The 23764-nt window shown below is 44.1% G+C and overlaps 6 protein-coding genes and 1 pseudogene across 8 annotated transcripts; 2 read left to right on the top strand and 5 right to left on the bottom strand.

Moving 5' to 3' along the window:
- Nucleotides 1-1063: 1063 nt before the first annotated feature.
- Nucleotides 1064-6870, bottom strand: LOC306715459 (ETS translocation variant 5-like). Of its 2 annotated transcripts, XM_079185844.1 has the most exons (14): nt 6813-6870; nt 5574-5639; nt 5402-5486; nt 5255-5302; nt 5067-5117; nt 4271-4379; nt 3910-4182; nt 3566-3822; nt 3358-3420; nt 3199-3267; nt 2962-3113; nt 2711-2812; nt 2277-2536; nt 1064-1818 (listed from the first exon to the last, which is right to left on the bottom strand). In XM_079185844.1, exons 2-13 carry the CDS (start codon nt 5619-5621, stop codon nt 2306-2308), a joined length of 1488 nt encoding a protein of 495 aa, XP_079041970.1. In that variant the 5' UTR covers nt 5622-5639; nt 6813-6870; the 3' UTR covers nt 1064-1818; nt 2277-2305. The 2 variants fall into 2 exon arrangements, with proteins under 2 accessions (XP_079041970.1, XP_079041969.1); XM_079185843.1 differs by having other exon boundaries at nt 1064-2536.
- A 2446-nt stretch (nt 6871-9316) lies between these two features.
- Nucleotides 9317-11998, bottom strand: LOC306715283 (uncharacterized protein; the record flags this gene model as incomplete). Its single annotated transcript, XM_079185598.1, has 6 exons — nt 9317-9721; nt 10156-10398; nt 10532-10555; nt 11188-11445; nt 11635-11877; nt 11990-11998. The coding sequence occupies 6 exons, from the start codon at nt 11996-11998 to the stop codon at nt 9446-9448; spliced, it is 1053 nt and encodes a 350-aa protein (XP_079041724.1). The 3' UTR covers nt 9317-9445.
- Nucleotides 11999-13370: 1372 nt separating this feature from the next.
- LOC306715282 (gamma-crystallin M2-like) lies at nt 13371-14077 on the bottom strand (the record flags this gene model as incomplete). Its single annotated transcript, XM_079185597.1, has 3 exons — nt 13371-13646; nt 13747-13989; nt 14069-14077. The coding sequence occupies 3 exons, from the start codon at nt 14075-14077 to the stop codon at nt 13371-13373; spliced, it is 528 nt and encodes a 175-aa protein (XP_079041723.1).
- Nucleotides 14078-15561: 1484 nt separating this feature from the next.
- On the bottom strand, nt 15562-16644 carry LOC306715465 (gamma-crystallin M3-like; annotated as a pseudogene). Its single transcript has 3 exons — nt 16567-16644; nt 16239-16487; nt 15562-15840 (listed from the first exon to the last, which is right to left on the bottom strand). The product of its transcript is annotated as a gamma-crystallin M3-like (transcript).
- A 418-nt stretch (nt 16645-17062) lies between these two features.
- On the top strand, nt 17063-20285 carry LOC306715281 (uncharacterized protein; the record flags this gene model as incomplete). The annotated part of the gene is made up of 6 exons (XM_079185596.1): nt 17063-17087; nt 17244-17566; nt 17682-17955; nt 18170-18213; nt 19547-19789; nt 20013-20285. The coding sequence occupies 6 exons, from the start codon at nt 17063-17065 to the stop codon at nt 20283-20285; spliced, it is 1182 nt and encodes a 393-aa protein (XP_079041722.1).
- Nucleotides 20286-20351: 66 nt separating this feature from the next.
- Nucleotides 20352-22650, top strand: LOC306715279 (gamma-crystallin S-1-like; the record flags this gene model as incomplete). The annotated part of the gene is made up of 4 exons (XM_079185594.1): nt 20352-20359; nt 21835-21961; nt 22059-22301; nt 22381-22650. 4 exons carry the CDS (start codon nt 20352-20354, stop codon nt 22648-22650), a joined length of 648 nt encoding a protein of 215 aa, XP_079041720.1.
- A 228-nt stretch (nt 22651-22878) lies between these two features.
- Nucleotides 22879-23600, bottom strand: LOC306715278 (gamma-crystallin M2-like; the record flags this gene model as incomplete). Its single annotated transcript, XM_079185593.1, has 3 exons — nt 22879-23154; nt 23260-23502; nt 23592-23600. The coding sequence occupies 3 exons, from the start codon at nt 23598-23600 to the stop codon at nt 22879-22881; spliced, it is 528 nt and encodes a 175-aa protein (XP_079041719.1).
- Between the last annotated feature and the right edge of the window lie 164 nt (nt 23601-23764).

Genomic DNA, 23764 nt, shown 5'->3' with positions numbered 1-23764 from the left:
TACCGCTTGACCATCTATGACGTTTTTAACGCTAATGCTAACCTATACTAAGTAAACGATGTGAAACATGCACAAATTTAAAGAAACACAAGGTTTGATGAAATACAACATTATATACACAGTTAGTAAGAATAATTTAATAAATAATTAAAAATAATAATTTAGATGTTAATATTGGATGTTTAAGACATACCATACTGTAAGTTTAGTATACTTACTATTGTTTACTTAGTATAGGTTAGGTTAGGGTTAAAGCGTCATAGATGGTCAAGCGGTAAGGATTCCTGGTTTTCTCATGCGTCCAGGTTCTCGACTCGCGGCATGGGAATCGTTATGATTTTTTTCTTAGCTTAAATGTTAGTTTTTTTCAGAGGTTTTCTGTGTTTCTGAGCAGGGTGAAGGCGGTGTGACCAAACAGCTCAGTCAGTTAGCAGACTGCTCAGAAGACCTGAGTTCATGAGCTCGCTCCTTGTGAGGTGCAGAGATTTTTGAGTGAAAGTTCCGACACAAGTGGTGCGTGACAACATGAGGTGAAAGGATGAAACCCTAACTGTGTTTCAGGAAGGTCCAGTCTGTTTCCTCCACACATGTGAAACACTAACAACAAAACTGAAGGAGCTTTATAGAGAAGAGTGATAATCTATTTTTGCAGATGAAAGTGTGACGCTGCAGCAGGTCAGCGTGTCAGATCCGATGGCTCAGGGTGATAGAGGACTGATCAGGAGTCTGGAGGTTGTGGGCTCGATCCCGGGGTGCGGTGAATTTTAAGGTCCAACAGCAAAGATGAGGAAGTCAAATATTCTATGAAGATGTACGACTTGACGCAAGTGAGGCTGGGTTATGAGTGACTGGAGGTTATGAGTTTGTACCTTCAGTAGTGCGTTACATGTTTAGGTCAACCAGTCAAAACAGAGGAGACAAATATGCAATGAAACACACATGAGTGTCAGATGAGATAGCGTGAGGTGATGGACGACTGCTTAGAAGACAGGAGGCAAGACAGAGGGCGCTGCAGCTGCTGCTTCACTTTAGACACAGCTTTGAACAACATCAAACGATAGGCAAAAGAGTAAAATAGTTTATTGTATCAGTAAAGATCAACAGAAGGCACACATACAGTATCTGAGGGCAGACGTTACACCAGTGTCAGTATCTTTCTCCAGCCTCCATCACACACCACCACGTGATCGTGAAGCAAAACACTTCCATCCAATTTCTATCTGCAGGACTCTGGCTCATCCATCTCGGAGAGGCTGGAATTGATGCAATACATTAGCAGGCAACAACGTCAAGCAAATGCAGCCTTTTGCAAAAATATATTCATATATAATTATACACCTTTTTCTACACATTGAAGCAAATCAACTATACAAAATGCAGAAAACTATCTGGGTACAAGAACTGGTGAGCCGCTTGTAAGAAAGTCCATGCTTATTATTAGCATCTTAGTGGCAGTATTACAGAAAAATAGTAGCAGTACCTTTGTCATAAAACAGTTTAGGAAAAAATTACATGTCCATATAATGCCAAAAATATTAGCTTTGAAACAAGACAAAAGACATTTCAATATACATGTTTATAGGAGGACTATACCATCTGGAAAATACAAGTGTGTCCCTTTTAAGCAGTATAAGGTTTACCAAAGAAAAACAATTAGAACTAATTTCATTAGTAAAAGGAGTGCCCGTGGTTTGAAGATACTTTTTGGTTGAAATCCCAGAGTTCACGTACGCGAGGACTACAGCGACGGCCGTGCTACAAAACTACAACCCAGCAGGTTGTAGAGTCACTGAGACAGGCGGGGAAACAGCTGCGATTCTGAGCATAAAATGGAAATATTGGGAAAAAAAGGTTGTCATGCTATGAGAGTAAAACCGTAAACAACATAAGAGAATTAAGTTGCAGTTTTTATGAGAATAAAGTGTCCCATTATAGAGACAAATTGTAAATTTACAAAGTATTTTAGTAGACTTTTATTTTGAAATACCGTTTTTCATCATATTACTACTTTATCTCAACTTTACAATTTCTTTTGTGAACAATGACCCTAACCCGTCACAACAATAGTTTTGGACAAAGAATTGCATTTTTGCTGAGGGAGTTAGTCCAAATCAACGGTCTTAGAGACTTCAGATTTTCAGTCTGACTCATAATTTTGGCTTGGTTTACTTTCAATAAAACAATTCTCTGATAAATTCTTCTTGCCTGTGACATTGACATGTTGAAAATCTCAAACACTGCTCAGTAATTCAGGTTCCTCCTGTAAAATATCTCACGTTTTCCTGCAGCTGCCAGGCTGTGGAGTCTAGTACGGGTAGCTGTCAGGGAAAGCCAGGCCCTGGACGCACTGCTCCGCTCCCTCCAGGTACGGGCCCTCCTCCTCGTAGCTGGGCGGGGGGAGGCCGTCCTCCTCGCTGGGGGGCAGGATGGCGTCCGGGTCGGCCTTCAGACTCGGCCTCTGGTTGTCTGGGAAGGCCAGGGAGAAGAGCGCCTCGGGGTTGCATACAAACTTGTAAACGTACCGTTCTCCAGCCACCTGCAGGACGAGCCAATCAGAGGTGAAAAGGATGATCATTTTAAATGAACTACAATACCCAGATTTACCCCGTAGTATGAAAAGGTTCCAATGAGGAAAACCCTTAAAAAAAGTCTTGTTAAAAGATGACTTTTCCTTCATAATAAATGTGTAAACAGCGAGACCTGCCTTTACCTTCTGCATGATGCCCTTCTCGTAGTAGTACCTCAGAGAGCGGCTCAGCTTGTCGTAGTTCATCGCCGGTCGGTTCTTCTGGAGGCCCCAGAGCCGAGCCACCTGCACACAAGAAACTCAATAAAACATCCCGCTGGATTCTTATCAAAGTAAGGATTCTTTAAATCTTCGCCAGGTCTCATCAGTCCCTTCAAGCGTAAACATCTCAGCCTTTAAAAAATAACCCAGTGTGGGGTTCGGCAGGGACTGACCTCCTCTGGATCGACTAGTTTAAACTCCATGTTGCGTCCCGTCCAGCCGATCAGGTGTGCGTTGGCCGGGTTGTCCAGCAGTGTGAGCAGGAACTGCCAGAGCTGCAGGGAGCCGCGGCGCTGGTACGGCAAACCCTCCTGCTTCACTTTGACTGCGCACAGAGTCAAAGGAGACACGATGAGTACATCGCTCGCTATTTCACGGGACAAAAAAACCCAGTCAGAATCGGATCTCACCGTCCAGTCTTTCTGGCACGACGCAGGCGTCGTCGTAGTACAGATGCTGCTCTCTGTCATGACCGAGACCTGTGTGAAGAAACGAGAAATATTATCAGAAACATTTGAACCCTGCCGGCTCAGACACCACGACATAAAGTTATTTTATAAAAAACTCACCGACACGGTTATTCTGGTACAAGACTGAAGACTTCCCAAATGATGACTGGCAGGTTTGAACCTCTGGAAGACGGGAGCAAACTGTCTCAACACATAGTCCTAGGTTGCTATTATTGTTTTGTAAAAACAGCAATAGCATTCAATACTTGACTTAAGTATGAATACATGTAGCGAAAGTGTGAGTCGACATAGCAGGAGACACACTCACCTGAGTCGAAGCCAAAGTCTCTTGGCTCTTGTTTGATCGTGACGTGGTTGAAAGCAGTCTGGGTCCGGGCTGGCTCTGGGTATCGTGGATCCACCAGCTCCTGTTTGAAACCCCGGGGGCCCTGGGGGACCGGGGGCTCCGAGAGGTGGCGCTGGTACGACGGTCGGCCGTCGTGGCTCGAGGGCTGGTACGGCGCGCTCAGCGTTTTCTCCGCAGGGAGGAAAGACAAGCAGGGCTCTGACCGCTGCCGCTGAAACCTGAGGTGTCGAGGAACACAAGAGGAGGTTTGAGGGTTCCAACTGAATTTGTTTGCAGCTTAAAAATCACGTTGGATAGGAACTCACCTTTGTTCCGTGGTGAAGGATGAACTGGGGCAGCTGACGGGGGGGCGCGGCAGAGCAAACTGCTGGCTTCGGTTGACCGCCGGGAGGTTGTGGTGGTGGGAGGGGCTCGGGGTGGGAGCGTGGGTCGGGGGGCAGTTGTTGGTCAGCTGGGGGGAAGAAGGGTTTAACTGCCTCTGTGCGGGCGGAGGTCCTGCAGGATGGGAGGAGCCACAGTGGTCTGGTGTGGAGGCTGGAGGCAGAGCTTTGAGCACAGCTGGCTTGTTGTCACAGGCACTGAGGAGAGAAAACAGGAAGCAGCTGATCACCACCTTTCATCGAGGCTGATCGGAGTAACATCCCAAAATGAAATATGATGGTATACCTGTAACTGTAAAGGCACATGTCAGCGTGGGACGTCCTGCAGGGAGACGGGTCTTTAGACGGACTGGACTCTCTCTTCACTTTGCTGACGGGCGGTCCATGAAACATTGCTGCACACACACACACACATGAATAACAATCATCTGTTGTCCTAATATTTTGCTTGATGTTTATTTTCTATGTGCCGAGGAGACTTCTTCCATCACCGCAATATAACGTAGGTGAATAGAATTGTTTTATTATGATCAAACCAGTGCTGGCTATATTTAACACGTTTTTAATTACGGTACAAAAATGCTACGAACAGGAATTGTGAACATCTGGCCTGCTTCTTACAGAATATCAAACGAATATGAGGAGCCGACATCTTAGTCTTGTGACTAACACGCAGAGATGTGATGGCAAAACAAGGGTTAAACAATGTTTTCACACGCTCTGCGGCAGAAATAAAACCTCCTATCTGATCTCAGCTTTCCTGAAATCTGCGGCGACATTTCCGTCCAATCAGGTTTATGGTCGGTTGAGAGGCAGCTATCAAAGCAGCAATAAATACACGCAGTACGTGTCAGGCAGCAGCACTGAATGTACCATTTACTCAGGTCTTATCTGTGACATCATTGTATCCCCCTCCTACTTCCTGCACCACGTGACCTCCATCATGTGTGTTGCCAGTAAACACAGTACGATCTTCAGACATATATTCAGCATGTGCGTTTTTCTCTCAAGTGTTCGCTCCCTGTTGCACGACACTTCGGCGCGCTTTCTAAAAAAATATGAGAGGAGAAGCAGCTACTCACGCTTATTGGACTGGAAATCTGGGACAAACTGCTCGTCATCGGGAACCTGAGCTGTCAGAGGGGAAAACACAGGATATTAAAAATCAGATTCTCACCCTTGAAACCACTTACACAGTATTGTGATTTAGTGCTTCCTGTTTCTCTCCTTCGGTTACGTATTCTCTCTGTTCCATGCTTTCAGGTCTCACCTTCTCTGATCCATATTTCCTGGAGCTGGATCAGGTCTTGGAAGAGCTCTGCAAGAAAGTTATAAACACATCAAGAAAGCTAAATGTTGCTTTCTCGCAGACAAGCACGCCCCTTTAGGAGATCACGTTCACACATGATGAGACTACCTTCTGTGTCCTGAGCCAGCTCCGTGTCCATGAACTTCCTCTTCCGGTCGCTGAGACACCTCTCCGCTCCCTCTACGTGACATTTCTGGAGGTTTGATGAAACACACATTCAGTGAGCATGAATTGTAAACCTTAAAGTGTGACGAGTTGTCGATGGGCTCCGTGCACTCACACTCTCAGGCACCACAAAGGGGACCTGCTGGTCATAAAAGCCGTCCATGTTGGAGGAGTCTTCACCCTGGAATAAAGAGGGGCGGGACGACAGATTAGGGAATTTCCAGTGCATTTGGCTAATTAGCATTTATTCTGTACCAATACTACAACTCCACATGACCCAACAGCTGGTTTACAGTGGCTATAAAAGCAACGTTATGCAACTTCCTGTAAGTTAAATCTGACATCTCAAGACACACATACTATATTTCTATGAGCTTTCAACCACATCATACAGTTTCCATGAGTGAATGGAACTTTTACTGTCAAATTATAGTTGTTTCCAAATCAGGTATACTTTATATCATTACTTCAAACTGTTTTTTTTGGTGTGTTTTTACACCTTACGGTGATAGTAAAATGGGTTAAACTTTGGAAACATTGGTTTCATCTCTTGAATTCTGGTCCAGCAAGACTTTAACTCAACTAATAAAGTTATTATTGTTTATATATTTGCTTTTAAAGTGCCCCATCTGGCTCATTCAAACTAGATGATAAGATTAAAAGGTCTCACACCTCCATCTCATAATTGTTAGATGGTGATCACAACATCTGGAAGTCACAAATCAGCTTTTCCTTTGATGACTGCAGAGGGCTTCCGTAGGTAAACAACACCTCTTTTGTCCGAAGACTGTCGCGTTAATAACACGGAAAAAAAGTTGTAACATAAGTTTGGTTCGTTCCCTGTGATGACGTCAACACCACATCAAACGACATGACTCCTATTAGTGCTGTTTGTGACCCCTTGAGCTGAGCTTAAATAGGACAAAAATCAAAGATTAGTGAATGGGATTTGGCGTGACGCACAGGAGAGACCAGCGCGTGAGGTGGGACCTCCTTGTTTTTCTCAATGAAGTGAAACTTGATCCTCGCGGAGAGGAGGATGAGGAGGGGGGGGGGGGGGGGGTGTCAGCTCCTCCATTGAGAAATTTACCACAGAGACAGACTCGCGATGCTAACAGGCCGCAAAGACAGCTGCTGCAGGCGGAAACCCCTCTCTGCAGAGCGGACAGATGCGGGGAAATGGACGCAAATGTTGCTTTTGATTTGTCAGAAAATGGCGTTCGCCTCTTAACCTATTTCTGCTGCCCTCGCAGCCAGAAACAAACCGCGACGATGCGGTCGACGTGACCAAACAAAGCTAAATAAAAGCCCCCACGCGCGTACGTAAGTGTTATAGTAACAATTAAGCACTCACTTGATAAGTGAAGTTTCTTGTCTACATCCCCTGCAGCTCCTCGAATTAAACTCTCGGCTGTGGATTTTTTTGTCAATGAAGAGATCTGAGGGCTGGATCTGACCCAGAGCCCTGTGCTGCTCTCCCATTGGCTGGAGCACGAAGTCAGTCAATGGGCGAGCCAATCGCGTTCGCGGCTGCTCTGACGTGCGTCGGTTGTGTTTTTTATGAATGGCTGCGTTTCATTCATGTCGCCACAGCTCTCTTAAAGGGCCAGAGCGACGTAAATAAACAAATAAATAAATAAATCATGAATCAATTAACACTCATTGATTAACTTCTCAGGTCTAAATGTGCACAATAAAATCATTGTAAAAATAGCAATAAATAAGTGGAATAGTTTAGCTGAATTATTACTACTTGATACTGTTATTACTATTATTTTACTATTATTACATTAATCCAATAATACATAACACAATATAGTTTACGAAAATTACTAATAATTGGTGGCAGCCCTAAATAACAACTTATTATACTACACGTTAAGTGGGACTTTAAAAAATCTTCTAATGATCTAATGATAAGCCAATGACTGCACCTCACCTCTTAACACTATGCATGACAACACTCCAGATGTTTTTGTTATGTCTTTTTCCGAGCCATCACAACGAGACACGCAGTGTAGCTGCTGCATGTATGATAGATTTAATCCAGCATCACACATGACTGCTTCTAAGTGTATTCATCTCAGAGGGTGGAAAAGCAGTTTTAATTGTTGGAATGCTTTTAAGCACATCTTTAAAACATCTTCCACAGAACACGGTACCCCATTTCTACATCACCAGTTTAGTCATATTGTTTACACTACAGACACAATTTTCACAGGATCTGTTGATCAACTCATCCTTCCGCTCATGTATTGATATCGGAGCAAAAGGAGCTACGGTTATGGGGTTTTTGAGGATTTGTTTGAGAGGTGTTTCCCTGTCTGTTCTCCATGAACAGGCTGCTGACACGCATGCACATACACTTCTCTCCCTCTATCTCTCTGTGTGTCACTCATACATTTGTGTGTCATTCAGGTCTTACTCTACTTATAATATTTCTACTACAACTTCTACTACTACTACTACAACAAATATTACTACTGCTGACATTTTTTAAGCCTTTTTGCAATCTTTTTTGAATTGGATATCTATTTTCAGCAATGTTTTTGCAATTAATTTCAGCTTTCAGCATTCCAACGCATTTTCAGCAGGAAATGCATTTTCTAGTTCCCCTTTGATCTCTTTCTGCTTCATTCGCTGCAGAGAGATCACTGAGCATGCCACCTGATTATGTATTAAGTCTGGTATTTAGTGTACTCACAGGCTAGCATGAGGTTTTCATCAGAGTCAGAGATACTGAATTTATCCTTGGGAGGGATTGGTAAAGTTGCTCTTAGATACAAGCATTCAGAAATATAAGAAAAATAGAAATAAAGGACTGTGTAAAATGTAAATCATGTGCATAATGCTTCAATGTTTAACACAATACATGCAACAAAGAAACCCTTTGTGCAAGTTAAAGAATAGTTATTTGTTTCAGGTTGCAATGCTTGTTTGTGTTCTTAGAAACTGCTTGATCAGCATCAGGGGATGCCAGAAACGATCTGTGTGTGTGATAAAAGTTCCAGTTCAAAAATCAGCTGAGCTCAGCAGCCCTGTTACTGATTTGCAGCGTCTCCTGTTTACTCGGCCCTCACACGTCTACTACTGCGTGGACATCAAACCACAGACTTTTATTCATCCGCTCTGGCAGATAAACAAGCATGATATGATCTAACATATCCTGTGTGTCAGGAAATTACAGTTTCTTATCAAATGTGTCTGCAGGTTGTGTTTATGATGTTCTCTCTCCTGTTCCTGAAGGTCTACTAGCGTTCTCTCTGTATCTTTTTGTAGTTTCCCTTTACTTGCTGACTTTTTAGAAGTAAATATGATGTAGTTGCAATAATGCAAAGTTACCAAATACATTGTTAGCTTACATCCTGACGGTTAGATGACTCCTGTACTCGGGAACTAATAACACAATAATATTTTCAATATTTACTGAAGTAAAGAATCTGAATAAGTCTTAAGTAAGTACGAGAGTGGCTTGTGTCCAACACACTGTATCTTTTAACTTTGTTGTGTCTGTGCAACAGGATTTCGTGACACCTCTCTGCTGCATTTCGGCTGCCATCTAAAGAGCATTGGCTGCTCACATATCGTAGGTCCCTGTTGGTGAGATAGGAACTATAAGCAACCAACTCACAGTCAGCCACTGCCACAATATGAAGAAGATATTCATCTTCCCCAGAGGATGGATCATAACGTTTTTGGTGACTCCCTGATCTTTTGTCTAGCACCAATAACAGGCCAAGTTTGTACGTGTAAACAAGGAATATAGACGTTTATTTTCATGAAATGTCATGCTCCCCAGAAGATGAACCCTATAAATGCAACATCCATGTTCGGAAATGTCTATTTATTTGTTCCATCCTGATTTAAATCGTAATCACACCAAATTAATTATTTCCCCTTCTGCTTCAGTCAGTGCGTTTTTATTTGCAGGTGAGTCAGGTTCAGGGTAATAAGTGGAGGAAGGTGAGAAACAGGAAGTGATATGGTTTAAGATGAGTCCACAACACGTCTAATGGAGCCCACAGACGGATGAAGGGCCCCCCACTCTGCGTGCCGTCTGTACTCGCCCTTCTCCAGCAGGTACTGGCGTCCCCTGTAGTTTGGATGCTCGTAGAAAACCCAGACCCCGTCCTGGACGTGAGCCGAGTGAATGTCACGGTAGCGCCAGCGGTCCACCAGGTTGGGCAGATCCTCGCTGATCTCGACCATCTGGCCACCGAAGTCTGGACGTTCGTAGATGCGGATCTTGTGCGTGCTAGAAGGCTTGAACATTAAACAAGCAAAATATAACGAGTTTGTTAGTGAGCTTTAAAGGTGGCAGGTTTATAACCTTGGCTATAGGTGTTCCCCTCTCGCTCCAGTCTGTATGCTAAGCTAAGCTAAGTCTTAATGTGTAGAAAGCCAATAAGTCCACTTTCATAATTGTTGAACTATTCCTTTAACCTTCTATAGGTCATTAGTGAATATACATTTTGTATATATTATAATATACAGACCACTTCATGTCTTTATTGTACATTACTACTGGACAAAAACTTGGATAAAACAGCACATTATTAATGTAATGTAAGTACAAGAGCATTGCCCATAGCTGCATTGCTATTAGTGGGTGAAAAACTGATGATACAAACACCTACAATTTGAATCAAATTAAAAAGCATACACTATATGATCACCATATGTTTTCCAGGACTTACATGTCTGATGAGCCGACAGGAGCGGATGGTGTCGTTGAAGCCATTCCAGCTCTGGTAGTTGGGGTACTCCCCTCTCACGAGGACGTACTGGTAGCCCATGTGTTGGGGTCTCTCGTAGATGACCCAGGCCCCGCCCTCCACCCGGATGGAGTTACAGCGCTGGAAGTGAGCGTTGAGCTCGGGACAGTCGCTGCTGCATTCATAGTGATGACCCTTGAAGTTCTTGTCCTCATAGAAAAAGATCTGCAAGCAGGACTCTGTCAGACCATCAGGTATAAACACTAAAGCAATTCACTCTGCGACAGTGTCCTTTAATTTAGCTTTATTCTGGGTCTGCTGCATGTGTAAATGAGTCACAGTATTAAATAGTACTCACCTTCCCCGTGTGCTCCATAGTCACCTTAGTTCCTCCTCACCCTATCAAGTCAAAGCCCCTCGTTCACACTGCATTACTGGTGCTCCACTTTCATATAAAGGCTGATGAAATGCACTGCCAGTAGATTTATTGTCATTCAAATGAGCTCTCCATTAACTTTGGCACATTAGCTGATGCTGCAATTGTTTCAAAGTACATGGCCGTTGTCTGATTGCTCCCTTGGTGCTGCTGAAATTGTGACTGGATGCTGTCACTGTGCTTTAGTTATTCATGCTGGAACGTCGTATTTTATGTACTGAGTTTCTATAGCATTTACTTTTACTCACCACCTATCACCAGTCAAGATATTGCATTTTATAAATAGAATATTAGTTTTTATAAAATGAGAGGTTAAGGGACCCTGGTGCTCGGAAACACTACCGCTTTTGTCCACAGGGACCGCCATAATCAAAACAGAATGAAAGTTCCTTGTAGTAGCTTTAAAATAAATAACTGATTGTGAGTTGAAACCCATTAAATATGTGACATCAAATATGGTTAACAATGCAGACTTTTAGGAAAAAAGAAAAGACAATTTCATGTCATGACTTTATTTTTCAAGATGTGCGCTCAGCCTTTTTCCCACTTTTTGGGGGACATGGCTAGTGGTCCTTAACCCGTCGGATGGATCCCACAGTGGGCTGCACGCCCCCCCACTCAGAGTACCGCCTGTACTCGCCCCTCTCCAGCAGGTACTGGCGCCCCCTGTAGTTCGGATGCTCGTAGAAGATCCAGGCGCCTTCGAACACCTTGCAGCAGTGGACGTCGCGGCTGTGCCAGCGCTCGTGGAAGACAGGCATGTTGTCTGCCAGCTCCGTCGTCTGGCCTTCAAAGTTGGGCTTCTCCCAGACCTTCAGCCTCCACGAGTTCCCCACCTAGAAGAATAAAAAAATGAACATTTACAACAATTATAGCTTGAGTAAGAAAAGGTATATGCAGACCAAAACAAACAAAAACAAAAAAGCTAATATTCAAAAGCACCAAGACTTAACATATGTTGATGATGACACATAATGACAACTGATGGTCTCTGGGAAAGTAAATCATTATTTCTCTTAACTTACGTTCCTAATAATGCGACAGGACCGGACGGTGTCGTTGATGCCCAGCCAGCGTTGGTAGTCTGGATACTCTCCCGGGCTCAGCACATACTGGTAGCCCATGTAGTTTGGTCTCTCGTAGGTTACCCAGAATCCTCCCTCCACTCTGATGGAGTTGCAGCGGCTGAAGTACGTGTGCAGGTCGCCGGAGTCATTGTCGCACTCGTGGAATCGACCCTGGAAGTTTCTGTCCTCGTAGAAGATGATCTTGAAAAAGTATACAAACAAAAAATGACATGTTTAATATACATGCAAATCGTTTGCTCACATGTACCTTTAAGAATACTGTATGTGCTACATTAAATATGTGAAAATGCACCTTCTTCATAGTTAATAGCAATAGGGTTGTGTTGTATAAAGCATTTCAGCAGCCACCTCCAATATTCTCTTTATACAGAACAAGAACAATAAAACTAAGCACATGGTTTTTTCTGTGTGGAGTGGAAATATTTATCCAGGCTCATCACATTGTTCTGAAGCGGCGAATCCTGTTTCCCCAAACAATGCAAACGCAAAGTGCAAAGCATCCCCAAAAGCCACTGGATGCAGCAAAGCGTGCTGACAACAACAAGGCCACTGCAGGACATCTGGTTTGATATGAAGCGCTTTGAGCTGAGTCAGTGACACCGCAGGGAAGGCTCCAGAGACTTTACAGGAGACGCCGAGTCGTGATTTAACGCACCGCATAAGTGATCCATATCAAACAAGGTGCACTCTTGACCTCAGTAGCTGTAGTTTAACTGTTTACTGTGATTATAGTTCAGGAGATGATGTTAAAGCTAAAATGTATCTGCCAAAAATGCTGATAAATTGAAATATTGTTGTGCACAGTAATAGTATACTCTTGTCCGTCTGTTGAACAGATTTATTCAGACAAATACTGCATATATTCATGATCCCCAGAAGATGACTCCTAATGCATTTGGTGACCCACCAAACCTTTCTTCTAGTCAGGACAGTATTTTCACTTGAACACTAGAAATATTAAAATCTAAAAGGCTGATTGTTTACGGAGCATATTCATGCTCCTCAGAGGATGAACCTTTTCTGATTTGGACACTTCTTGTCCTATCATCCGGCACCACCCTCAAGTAAAACATTGTATTACTGGTTAGGGTGCAGGAATATTGTTAATCATCAATATGCAGTTCATTTTTTCTATACTTTTATATTGTTTTTTTCATTTTAATGAGGGACAGCAGATATACTGTACATAAATAAATATGTGGATATATACTGTATATGTGTGTGTGTGTGTGTATGTTCTTGGCTGCTGGGAATTGTGCATCTTTAAGTTTAGAGGAGCCACAGGACATATTTTATTTACTATCCTCCATTTTCTATTTTAATATAATTGCTATCAAGTTGCACAAATCATTGAAATGTGGTGTAGTTTTTGTTTGGATTGAAAACATTTGGTCATATGAAGCCAGTTATCCTGGGATTCTTTTTTTTTATTACTGCATTATCTCAAGTTATAAAGTTTTACCTTCTTTCTCCTAATATTTGTGCTGTGTAATATAAATGTATAACAGGAAACGTGGTATGAACTGGAATGAACTGGAAATCAAATTTAAACCAGTGGTCCAGCATGAGACATGTTTACAGAAAAGCCATGAGAACAGTCAGAGTTTGCTTCTCATTTATTGACAGTGGGCATCGGGGAAGCCCTTGAATCGCTTTCTAGTCTGGGCTTAAAGTTAAAACTCTGTGATCCTGCGGAAGGAGCCGACGCCAGGCGAGGCCGCCCCCCAGTCGCCGTGCTGCCGGTACTCGCCTCGCTCCAGGAGGTACTGGTGGCCCCTGTAGTTGGGGAGGTCGTAGAAGACCCAGGCTCCATCGGCCACCACGCAGGAGTACGCCTCGCGCAGCTTGTAGGTGTCGTACACTGAGGGACAGTCATCGGAGCACTCCACCATCTGACCTCCGAAGTCTGGCCTCTCGTACAGCCTCATCTTCCACGCACTGCCATAAGCCTAGAAACACAAGACACTAATGAGATGAACACATTTGTTCTGGGGAACATACAGTATTGTTCAGGTCACAGGTTACATTCAGCACAAAACAGACTCTTACATTCTTTATGGAGCGGCAGGATTTCACGTTTTCGCTGAAGGCCATCCACTGCTGGCTGTCCCCGTACTCCCCGGGGCTGAGGATGTACTGGGAACCCTTGTAGTTGGGCCTCTCATAGATCACCCACACACCGCTCTCCACCCGGATGGAGTTGCAGCGGTTGAAGTATGTGTGCAGGTCGGCACAGTCGCTGCTGCAGTTGTAGCAGCGGCCCTGCAACTTCTTCTCCTCGTAAAATGTGATCTGTGGCAGAAGAGGAAAAGTTGTGAGTATTCTCCTGAACATGAGTATCTTTAAAAAGCTGCAGTAGGTTTTATCTCACCTTCCCCATTTGGATGCACTGTAAACCTCATTCTTTGCTGCAGCCCCATCAAAGTATTTATCGATTAACAAAATGTGCAGAGCGTGGCAAGTCTTTGATACCCAAATGAGGGAGATTTACATATCAGCAAAACGGCTTGGTGCAGTTTGATTCGCCTTTGTTCCAGTCTGATGGCGACTCTGTATCAAACACATGCTGGAACAGTGAAGGCAGAGGGTCAGTGTCACACAGTGATGGACAGAAAGGATTCGGCAATGTTCAATTTTCTCCTATTTACAGCTGCAAACGATAACATTATGATGACTTTAAACCACTGTTGCTGCCTTTATTAGTCAGTGTTTCCCATTCTAAAAGTTGGTTCTGCTTTAGATACATTTTACACCTAACTTATAATGTGTGTACTGTATAACTGTCATCTTGAGCTTATGTTGCAAGTCATTTAACCACCCTCCTGTTATTACAAAGGTGTGAAAGGGGAGTTTAAAGGTAAATTAGACTTTATTGTCAAGTGTAGTGTACAAAAGTGCGTTTATTAGTTTATGGGCAACACAGAATAACACCCATGCAGGTTATTTGTGTTTTGCACCAGATGTGCTTTGGTGTTTTTGACTTTTGTAGAACTCCCTTTTTTAGCAGCTGTGTGAAGGATTAAGAGGCATCCAGTGGTGGGGTTATGAATTGCAACCAGCTGACTAAACCTCCACTCACTTCTCCCTTTATAACCGGTTAACGGCGTGGTGTCTTTCAGGACGTTCACCTCGCCGACTTTAGGAAGCAGCAGAATTTTTTTGCACTCTGTGGCTCATGTTACGTCACTTTAACGAGCGTGTCAGCGAACTACGGTGGCCTTCATGTCACGGAAAAACAGAAAAGTCTCTCTCCAGAGCCCCTGTTTGGTTTGTCCATTCTGGGCTACGTTATACATTCATATTTTGTTTTCAACAACGATGGCTTGGCGAATGGCCAAAATCCAGATCTACATCTGTTGACTAAATCAGATATTTCCCACTTTTCATCTTTAAATGCTTCAGGTATCAAACTAAAGAGCATGAAGAACTTTGGAAAGGATCGACTTCCTTTTCTTTTCCTAAATTATCCAAAAGCTGAGTGGTCAAAATGCCTGACATAAAGGTCTGATTCAAAACAAGTGTTTGGACTAAATAAACGTATCCAGGCCAGACGTTTCAGTTCAGCTTGGAGCTGCTTTGTGGGAAGCTAATCTTTTTAATGGAGGAAATATTTAATGATCATTTTCACAACCTTCCTGTTTGCCTATTGCTTCCCCTGTGGGCTTGATTTTTTAATACCTCACTCTCAAATTCTGAATGTCGGAGCTTCCATAAACGCACCAGACGGTGACATGGAGTGAAAGTAAACGGCTGCTCAGGGCCGAACAGTAGGAGTCACTATTTAATTTTGCACCAGAATGACATTCAGGAATCAGAAACATTAGATTTCAGCTTGCTTTATTTTCCCGCCCGGTACATTCAGAGTTAACAGGAGTCGGTGATGCGCCTGATGGAGCTGAACCTCATCATGTTGCTCATCCCCGTCTCTCTGAGGTTCCTGTACTCTCCTGGCCTCAGGTACAGCATCTTGCCTCTGTAGTTGGGCTGCTCGAACATCAGCCAGTGGCCCTCCATCACGTTGCACGACTGGCAGTCGGACATCCGGAAACGGTCCATCATATTGTCACAGTCGTCCATCAGCTCGTGCATCTGGCCCCCGAAGTTCTCCTTTTCATAGACCCTCATTCTGAAGGGTCCTCTGTGCTGCAGACGAGGAAACACCAGGGTTGGTTACCCCAAGTTAATGATCTCATTATCTCAAGAAAACAACGCGATTACACGAGAAAACAACTGTAATGACAACTGAAAACTGACTTGTGATCTTATTATTTAGTTATTGCAACCATGGCTGTTCTGGGCCTCCGTACTGGTAAACTAAAAATATTGTAAACAGTTAAAATGTGTGCTGTTGACCAAAAGAAAAGCTGCTTTTAACCTAGTTGGAGTCCAACATGTCGGGTGTCCTTTCAGCTCAGTGAACTTACAGAATTAGATTATTTACCGCATGCTCTGCAAGTCTTTTTAGTTGCAACAATGTGGAGGAATCCCTCCTGTAATTCGTGGCGCAACTGTGCCCACACTGACACCGCTGATGAACCTACCATGGGGATCATGCGACTGGACCTGATGCAGTCGCTCATAGTCATTCCCATCAGCCGCTGGTTGTCTGGATACTCGCCCCTCCTCACCAGCATCTGCTGGCCCATGAAGTTGGGCCTCTCGTAGACCATGAAGAGGCCGCTCTCCACCCTGCAGGAGTTACACCTGCTCAGGTAGGAGGTGAGCTCGGGGCAGTCATTGCTGGTCTCATAGGACCGGCCCTGGAAGTTCTGGTCCTCATAGAATATGATCTGCGAAGACCGATCTTGATCAACATCTAAACTCTTTTCAATGTTATTGTGTCTCAGATGTTATGAAAGCTTCACTTACCCTCCCCATGGCCATGATATTTGTGAGCTAATCCCAGACGTACTGCATCAACATCGACCCTTTTCCCTTTTTATACATTGCACAGCCGTAGTATTTCCACATGGCTTGTGCTGAAACCTTTGAGTCATCACTCTATATTGTGGCACAGTGCAGCACTATAGGGTGGCAGACTTCACTGTATGTCAGAACCCGCAGTAGTTATTGTGAATATTGGGTTTTATACTTCCAGAAACTTCTACTCTTAAATTCATATCTCTTCTGTCAAAAATCTACGTGGTGTGAATATCAGAGGTGAACTTTACGGTTACACTAAAAGTATTTAACAGCAAAGCTTTGGCCTTGTCACATTTGAAAAGTAAAAATCAATAAAACATCATTTGAGGAACGTTGTGCGTCTGCTATGACCTGACTTGACCTCCCAAACATTCAACATACAATAATAACTATTGAGGTGCGCTGTGAAAAAAAATGAATGCAGAACCACGTGCACCTCGTGATGAGTCATGATGTTTCACACAAAGGTGTGCAAGGTGGTCTGCAGCTCATAGTCTATATAAAAGTGGCGCTGGGTTGGCAGCATTTGCAGAAAAACTGAAAGCGTCACCATGGGCAGGGTAATATTCATCATGTGTTTGTATCAGGGGAATCTGGTGCTGTAGAAATATATCGATTCACAGTTTACAGACACGATGCAAACTGCTTTCTATTCTTCCCTGTATGTTTTTTGCTGCAGATTATCTTCTACGAGGAGAGGAACTTCCAGGGTCGGTCCTATGACTGCAGCAGCGACTGCTCCGACATCCACATGCACCTGACCCGCTGCAACTCCTGCAGGGTGGAGAACGGGTGCTTCGTGGCTTATGACCACCCCAACTTCATGGGTAACCAGGTGTTCTTGAAGAGAGGGGAGTACTCCGACTTCCAGCGCATAGGGAGCATGATGGGCATGATGGGAATGGCCATGATGGATACTGTGCGCTCTTGTCGCATGATCCCCATGGTAAGACATTTTGGTAGTTTGGCAGACATGCATGTTGGGTGAATAGGGAACTATGTTGCCTCTGATAGACTCCAGAAAAAGGCGGTCTAGAAACCGACATGTCTTGCTCCAACAGCACAGGGGGCAGTTCAGGATGAAGATCCACGAGAGGGAGAACTACGGCGGCCAGATGCACGAGGTGATGGACGACTGCGAGTCCATCCAGGACCGCTACCTGATGTCCGACTGCCAGTCGTGCAACGTGACGGACGGCCACTGGCTGATGTTCGAGCAGCCCAGCTACAAAGGCCGGATGATGTACGTGAGGCCGGGAGAGTACAGGAACTTCAGAGAGACGGGAGCGAGCAACGTGACGAGAATCAGCTCCATCAGGCGCATCACGGACAACTGCTGATTTTAATTGAAAATAAAGATCATATTTTGAAGTATCTCTCTGCTGTTTTGTAGTTTTCTTTACGCTGGGTGAGACTACATGCGCTGCAATGAAGCAGTGGTGAAAGTCCCCCAAGAGGTCAGAGGGAAACATTGACATTTTGATCCCTAAATAAAGATTTAGTGGGAGCTTATTTGAGAACTATTTATGTGTATATATCCGGCCTCAAGTTCCCCAACAGTCAACTCCTCACACCTCCACTCTGAACGTTTTGGTGATTCACTTTTACCGGACTTGATACATTTCCTCACCATTATTTAACCTCTCCTTCCCTCAAACATGCCCATTGTAAGCACCATCACTGTACAGCGCCGCACTGCGGAGCAACTTCCTGGTTCGACTTCGACCACAGTACGAGTTTTACGGGGGAAAAACATGTCGTAATATATCATAAACACATTACATTGTAATGTATATTTTGTAGTTCTTCTTTGCCAAAACAAACTCGGAGATGTATAAAATGCAGTTTGTCATTCACTTTTGGACGGCATTGAGTAAATACTCTGTCTGTCCTGACGGTGGCGTAAAAAGGAAAGTTCATGTGATTAATTAAAAGGTTTTATTCCCCTTGAGGACATTAATGTACTCAGTTAATTTCACGGCAATCAGCATGTTACGTACAAAGCTGTCGTGCTACAGTAGAGGGATGCTAATGGAGTGTTTCAACCTCTGGGGAGCATGAATTGGTTTGGATAATATTACATTTTGTCCTCATGGAAGGAAAGATAAGCAGGACACACACATGATTGAGATTCTGCTTTTGGGCACCAATGAGATGTTGTTTTGCTCGGAGGGATGGTAATTATAGGACAATGAAACAAACAGGCCTCCTCGTGAGGAACGCTGTGTTTACGTTTGTGTCAAAACCATTTAAAAGTTTATTTGAGACATAATGAAATGTAATGTAGCAAAAGCGTGTCAGCGATAAAGTCAGATTAACAGTGATATCCATCAAAACGTTTAAATAACTTTGATAAGCTGGTGATACCAGAACAAGTACGGCTGTAGCTGCAAAGATCCTGAACCTACTGAACTGAGCCATGTTGTGTTTTATTTCTTATTAATTCAAAACTTGTGTTATTTCTGCTTTCAAAAGTGACCTTTTAGCTTTAAATCAAAGCATTATTTAATCTTGGGCCGGTTGTTCTCTCGACGTAAACGTGTCCGATAAAGAAAATGAAATACAAAGGTAATGCAATAACCAGAGTTTGCTTTGTCACTGTGAACTCTGCACCACTACTGTTTAATCTGTCCGCAGCTTCGATTGTATAATACAGTAGGGGACATCCACGCAGATGAGCTGACTCAGTCATTTTGTACAATTGAGGGGCCAGATTCTTTTGATGTCACATGATGCATAAAAGGCAGCGCGCCAGTGGGAAGAACAACAGAAATCAAATAGCGTGACCATGAGCGGAAAGGTAATGAAGGGTGCAGACCGCTGCAGCAGCCAGATGCTGCCTCGAGCTCAGACTTTTATACTGTACATGTACCAAAAAAACTCCCTTTTACTCACATGCAGCTTCTCTTAATGTCTTTATCTCCAGATCGTCTTCTTTGAGGGGAGAAACTTCCAGGGCCGCTCGTATGAGTGCATCAGCGACTGCTCTGAAATCTCCTCTCACCTGAGCCGATGCAGCTCCTGCAGGGTGGAGAGCGGGGCGTTCATGGTCTACGACCAGCCCAACTACACGGGCCAGCAGTACCTCCTGACCCGGGGGGAGTACCCCGAGTACCAGAACACCATCGGCTTCAACGACTGCATCCAGTCCTGTCGCATTGTCCCTGTGGTAAATATGAGCACAACACCGCCGAACGAGGAGAGACAAGAGGCAGACATGTCACGTAAAGGAACTTGAGAGATGTGTTTGGTCGCTTCTTACATCAGAGGAGAACATCTGGATGAGTTGAGACTCCAGGACGTGATTAGGGGGAGAAACTGCCAGCTATTGTTATTGCTTCTGCTATTGTTGGATCAATGCATATTTAATTTGACATGTTGTACTCTAACAGCACAAGGGGCCCTTTAAGATGAGGATCTACGAGAGAGCGAACTTCGAAGGGCAGATGCAGGAGCTGACGGAGGACTGCGACTCCATCCAGGACCACTATCACATGTCTGACATGCAGTCCTGCAACGTGATGGAAGGCTACTGGTTGATGTTTGAGCAGCCCAACTACGAGGGCCGGATGTTTTATCTGAAACCGGGGAAGTACAGGAACCTGAGGGAGATGAGCAGCGACGACATGAGGTTCAATTCAATCAGACGCATCACAGAGTCCTAACTGTCTGATCACTTATATTTAGCTACTAGGTTTTGCAGATGCTTTGTTTTTATTAACATTAGCGAGATGTCGAAGTGAGAGGCGACGAGAAGGAGCCTTGTTTTTATCCCGAAACTGTGATTTGTGCATTGTTTGCATGTAGTTTCCAGTTGTACTGTGCAATCCAGCCACGATGAATTTACCTCTATAACTGTGTGATGAGCACAATAAAATGATTTGACGCATATTTTGTTTGAATTCTTTTCTGAGCACATTTTAGATGGGTGACTGTTTGGCCCCCTCAGCGGTCTTTAGATTCATAGACAGATTAATATACAGTTAGGTTGTCAGAATCGACTCATGTGAACAGCAGAAATTGTGTTTTTTTCCTGAAAGTTGGCTAAAATACAAATACAAGCGTGTATAATAACATGTATAGCAAATGTACAGTATAAGGTCTAAAATATGAACATACAGCAGACTTTATATTTTAGGTAACACTATAATCCCTGCTTCATATTTAAATGTAAATGAAAGATGTGATAGCAGTGGATGATATTTGTGCTACAAACACAGCAACTTGTATTTCCTATATAGTTATTAAAACGTTGCATTCATTTGCCCATATTTACATGCTAGCACTAATGCGACTGCTGCTTTTACCTTTAAAAAGGACTTACTTAGGCTTACTGCCTCCACTATATTTGATATCAGCATTAAAAATGTACATTTACTATAATAAAGTGCATCATGTGTCACAGATTACGTCGCATATTTAATTTCTTCTTTTTTGTCTGAAACAAGACGTTCAATAAGGACTCAAAGAGAGTTATGTAAAGACTGTTAAACCTCTAATGTATTCGTATTGCAGTGAGTAATTAATCATTAAATATAAAATATTAATGGGGACTTTTATGGCTTCATTAGAGAGTAGAGTGTCGATAGGTGTCTGTGGTTTATGCATCAGGCGCCCATACATATAGATTATTTGTTTTATATGAGTTTTCTAATAATCTAACATGTTTATTGATACATTAAAGGAGCGCTGGTAAGATCTGGGCACATGCTCCAAAGAAATAGGATGAAGTATGTCTCATCTATAGTGGTACCATAAAATCTAAATCATCAGTTATAAATTAAAGAAACTAATAACAGCAGAGCAAGACTTTGCAAGACAGCGGATCAAAATTGTGTTTCTTCCATTTATTAATCCAATAAATAAACTATCAAAATGTACACAAACCTCATCTAAAAAAAATCCGTCGAATTCAACATGTGTTTAAAAATCACTACAGCCTCCGCAGTCGCACAATCATCTGCATTTAAAGGGATGGATTGGATTTTATGTCAAATATGTGTTCAAATGTATAAATATATATGGAAATTGGAGATGGAGAAATAAACGTTGTACAAACAAACATGAGTTTTTCCATACTTTCATACAAAAACTTTAGTTTTATTTGTAGATTCTATGATTCTATGTTTTCACACCAGAGCACATCGAAAAGGGCAGCCTCTGCTCAAAGCAGCCGATTGGCCTCCTGATACTAAATATTGTTCTGTGAGAAAGCGCTGACGAGCGCGCTCATTGTTCGGAGTCACAAAGACACGGGTCACCCGCGGGTTATAAAGGCAGCGCGCAGCCCATCGGCCGCCGCTGCACAGCGGGACGAAGGTTAGCCGACACAATGGGAAAGGTAAGGCTGCAGCCGAAACCGGTGGACTGGAAGAGTTTCTTGCACGCGGTATATTTTTACTTTTTAATTTGACGCCATATATCGTCTACGTTTCCAGATCATCTTCTACGAGGACAAGAACTTCCAGGGACGCTCGTATGAGTGCAGCAGCGAGTGCTCCGACCTGCATTCCCACTTCAGCCGCTGCAACTCCATCAGAGTGGACAGCGGCGACTGGATGGTGTATGAGCGACCCAGCTACATGGGGTACCAGTACTACCTGAGGAAGGGAGACTTTCCAGACTACCAGCGCTGGATGGGATTCAACGACTGTGTGCGATCCTGCCGTATGATCCCTATGGTAGGCTTCAGTCGGGCCGGTTTCACCCTAAAACCGCCGTTTCTATTTCATAACCCTCACACTGTGTTTTTTTCTGCAGCACCAAAGCCCTCACAGGATGATGATCTACGAGCGCCCGGAGTTCGGAGGCCGGACGATGGAGCTGACGGACGACTGCCCCTCCCTGAGCGAGCGCTTCCACTTCAGCGACATCTGCTCCTGCAACGTGATGGACGGCAACTGGATCTTATACGAGCATCCCGACTACAGGGGACGCCAGTACCTGGTGCGCTCCGGGGAATACAGGAGGTTCAATGAGTGGGGCAGCACGAGTTCTCGGGTGGGATCCATCCGACGCGTCGCTGTGTGAGGAACGCGGATGTCCAGACACTGTTTATCTGAAGTACTGTCAATAAATCTATCCAATTACTTCAGTTCTGTCAAATGCTGCTTTGGTTTTCTTTGGGCTCTTTGGAGCTCAGGGGTTCGCTTAGGTGACATATTAGATCTTTTAGATACACACACACACACACACAGTTTAAGCCCAGCATGTTTATTGAGAACGGAGAGAGAGGAGGAAGGTTTTTCTGAAAGACTTCTAGTTGAAGTCGGTGATTCGCCGGAGCGAGCCGATCCTCGGACTGGCGCCGCCCCAGTCGCTGTATCTGCGGTACTCGCCGGGCCTCACGTAGTACGGCCTTCCCCTGTAGTTGGGCTGGTCGTACATCAGCCAGTGGCCGTCGACCACGTTGCACGAGTTAATGTCAGACATGCGCAGGCGGTCCTGGACGTTGGGGCAGTCGTCGCTCACCTCCTGCATTTGGCCGCCCATGTCTGGACGCTCATAGAGTCTTATTTTGTAGGAACCACGGTGCTGCAGGAAACACAACATGTATGAGTCTGACTGGTTTGGTTTCTCTCTCCTTGACTTATTACTATCAGCATCAATAATCATCCTAATTGATGCTCTTTGGCTTACCGTGGGAATCATGCGGCAGGAGCGGATGCAGTCGTTGATGCCCATCAAGCGCTGGTTGTCGGAGTACTCCCCCCGGCGGAGGAAGTACTGGTGGCCCAGGTACTGGGGCCTCTCGTACACCATGAAGCAGCCGCTCTCCACCCGGATGGAGTTGCAGCGGTTGAAGTGCGTGTGCAGGTCAGCACAGTCGCTCACGCACTCATGGTGCCGACCCTGGAAATTCCTGTCCTCGTAGAATACGATCTGCAGAATGTATTAATGTATTAATCATCAACTCCCACTGAGAACATGTTTTCAATCTGTATTTTCAGAGGAACACATAACGAGCTTACCTTTCCCATTGTTACCTCAGTTGGGGGGCCGGACTGGCGCTCAATAGACGCTCTCCGTGCCGCGGTCCTTTTATATAAAGTAGCTGTTTGATGGCACAGCATAAAGTATTGTCATCCAAATAGGTTTTATAACACAAATCTGGTTATGTATAGCGACGCACCACGGTGCGATG

This window comes from Pholis gunnellus (assembly GCF_910591455.1).
Source record: "Pholis gunnellus genome assembly, chromosome: 24".
In the NCBI taxonomy this organism is placed as follows: Eukaryota; Metazoa; Chordata; class Actinopteri; order Perciformes; family Pholidae; genus Pholis; species Pholis gunnellus.
The sequence above is the reverse complement of the archived record's forward strand: the minus strand, read 5'-3'. Positions and strand labels throughout refer to the sequence as shown.

Coding starts and splice junctions, on each gene's coding strand:
- LOC306715459 (XM_079185843.1), bottom strand. CDS start 5,621: ATGGACGGCTTTTATGACCAGCAGGTCCCCTTTGTGGTGCCTGAGAGT. Junction 5,118..5,254: donor GGAAATATGGATCAGAGAAG/GTGAGACCTGAA, acceptor CCCCTCTGACAG/CTCAGGTTCCCGATGACGAG. Junction 3,268..3,357: donor GTACCAGAATAACCGTGTCG/GTGAGTTTTTTA, acceptor TTCTTCACACAG/GTCTCGGTCATGACAGAGAG.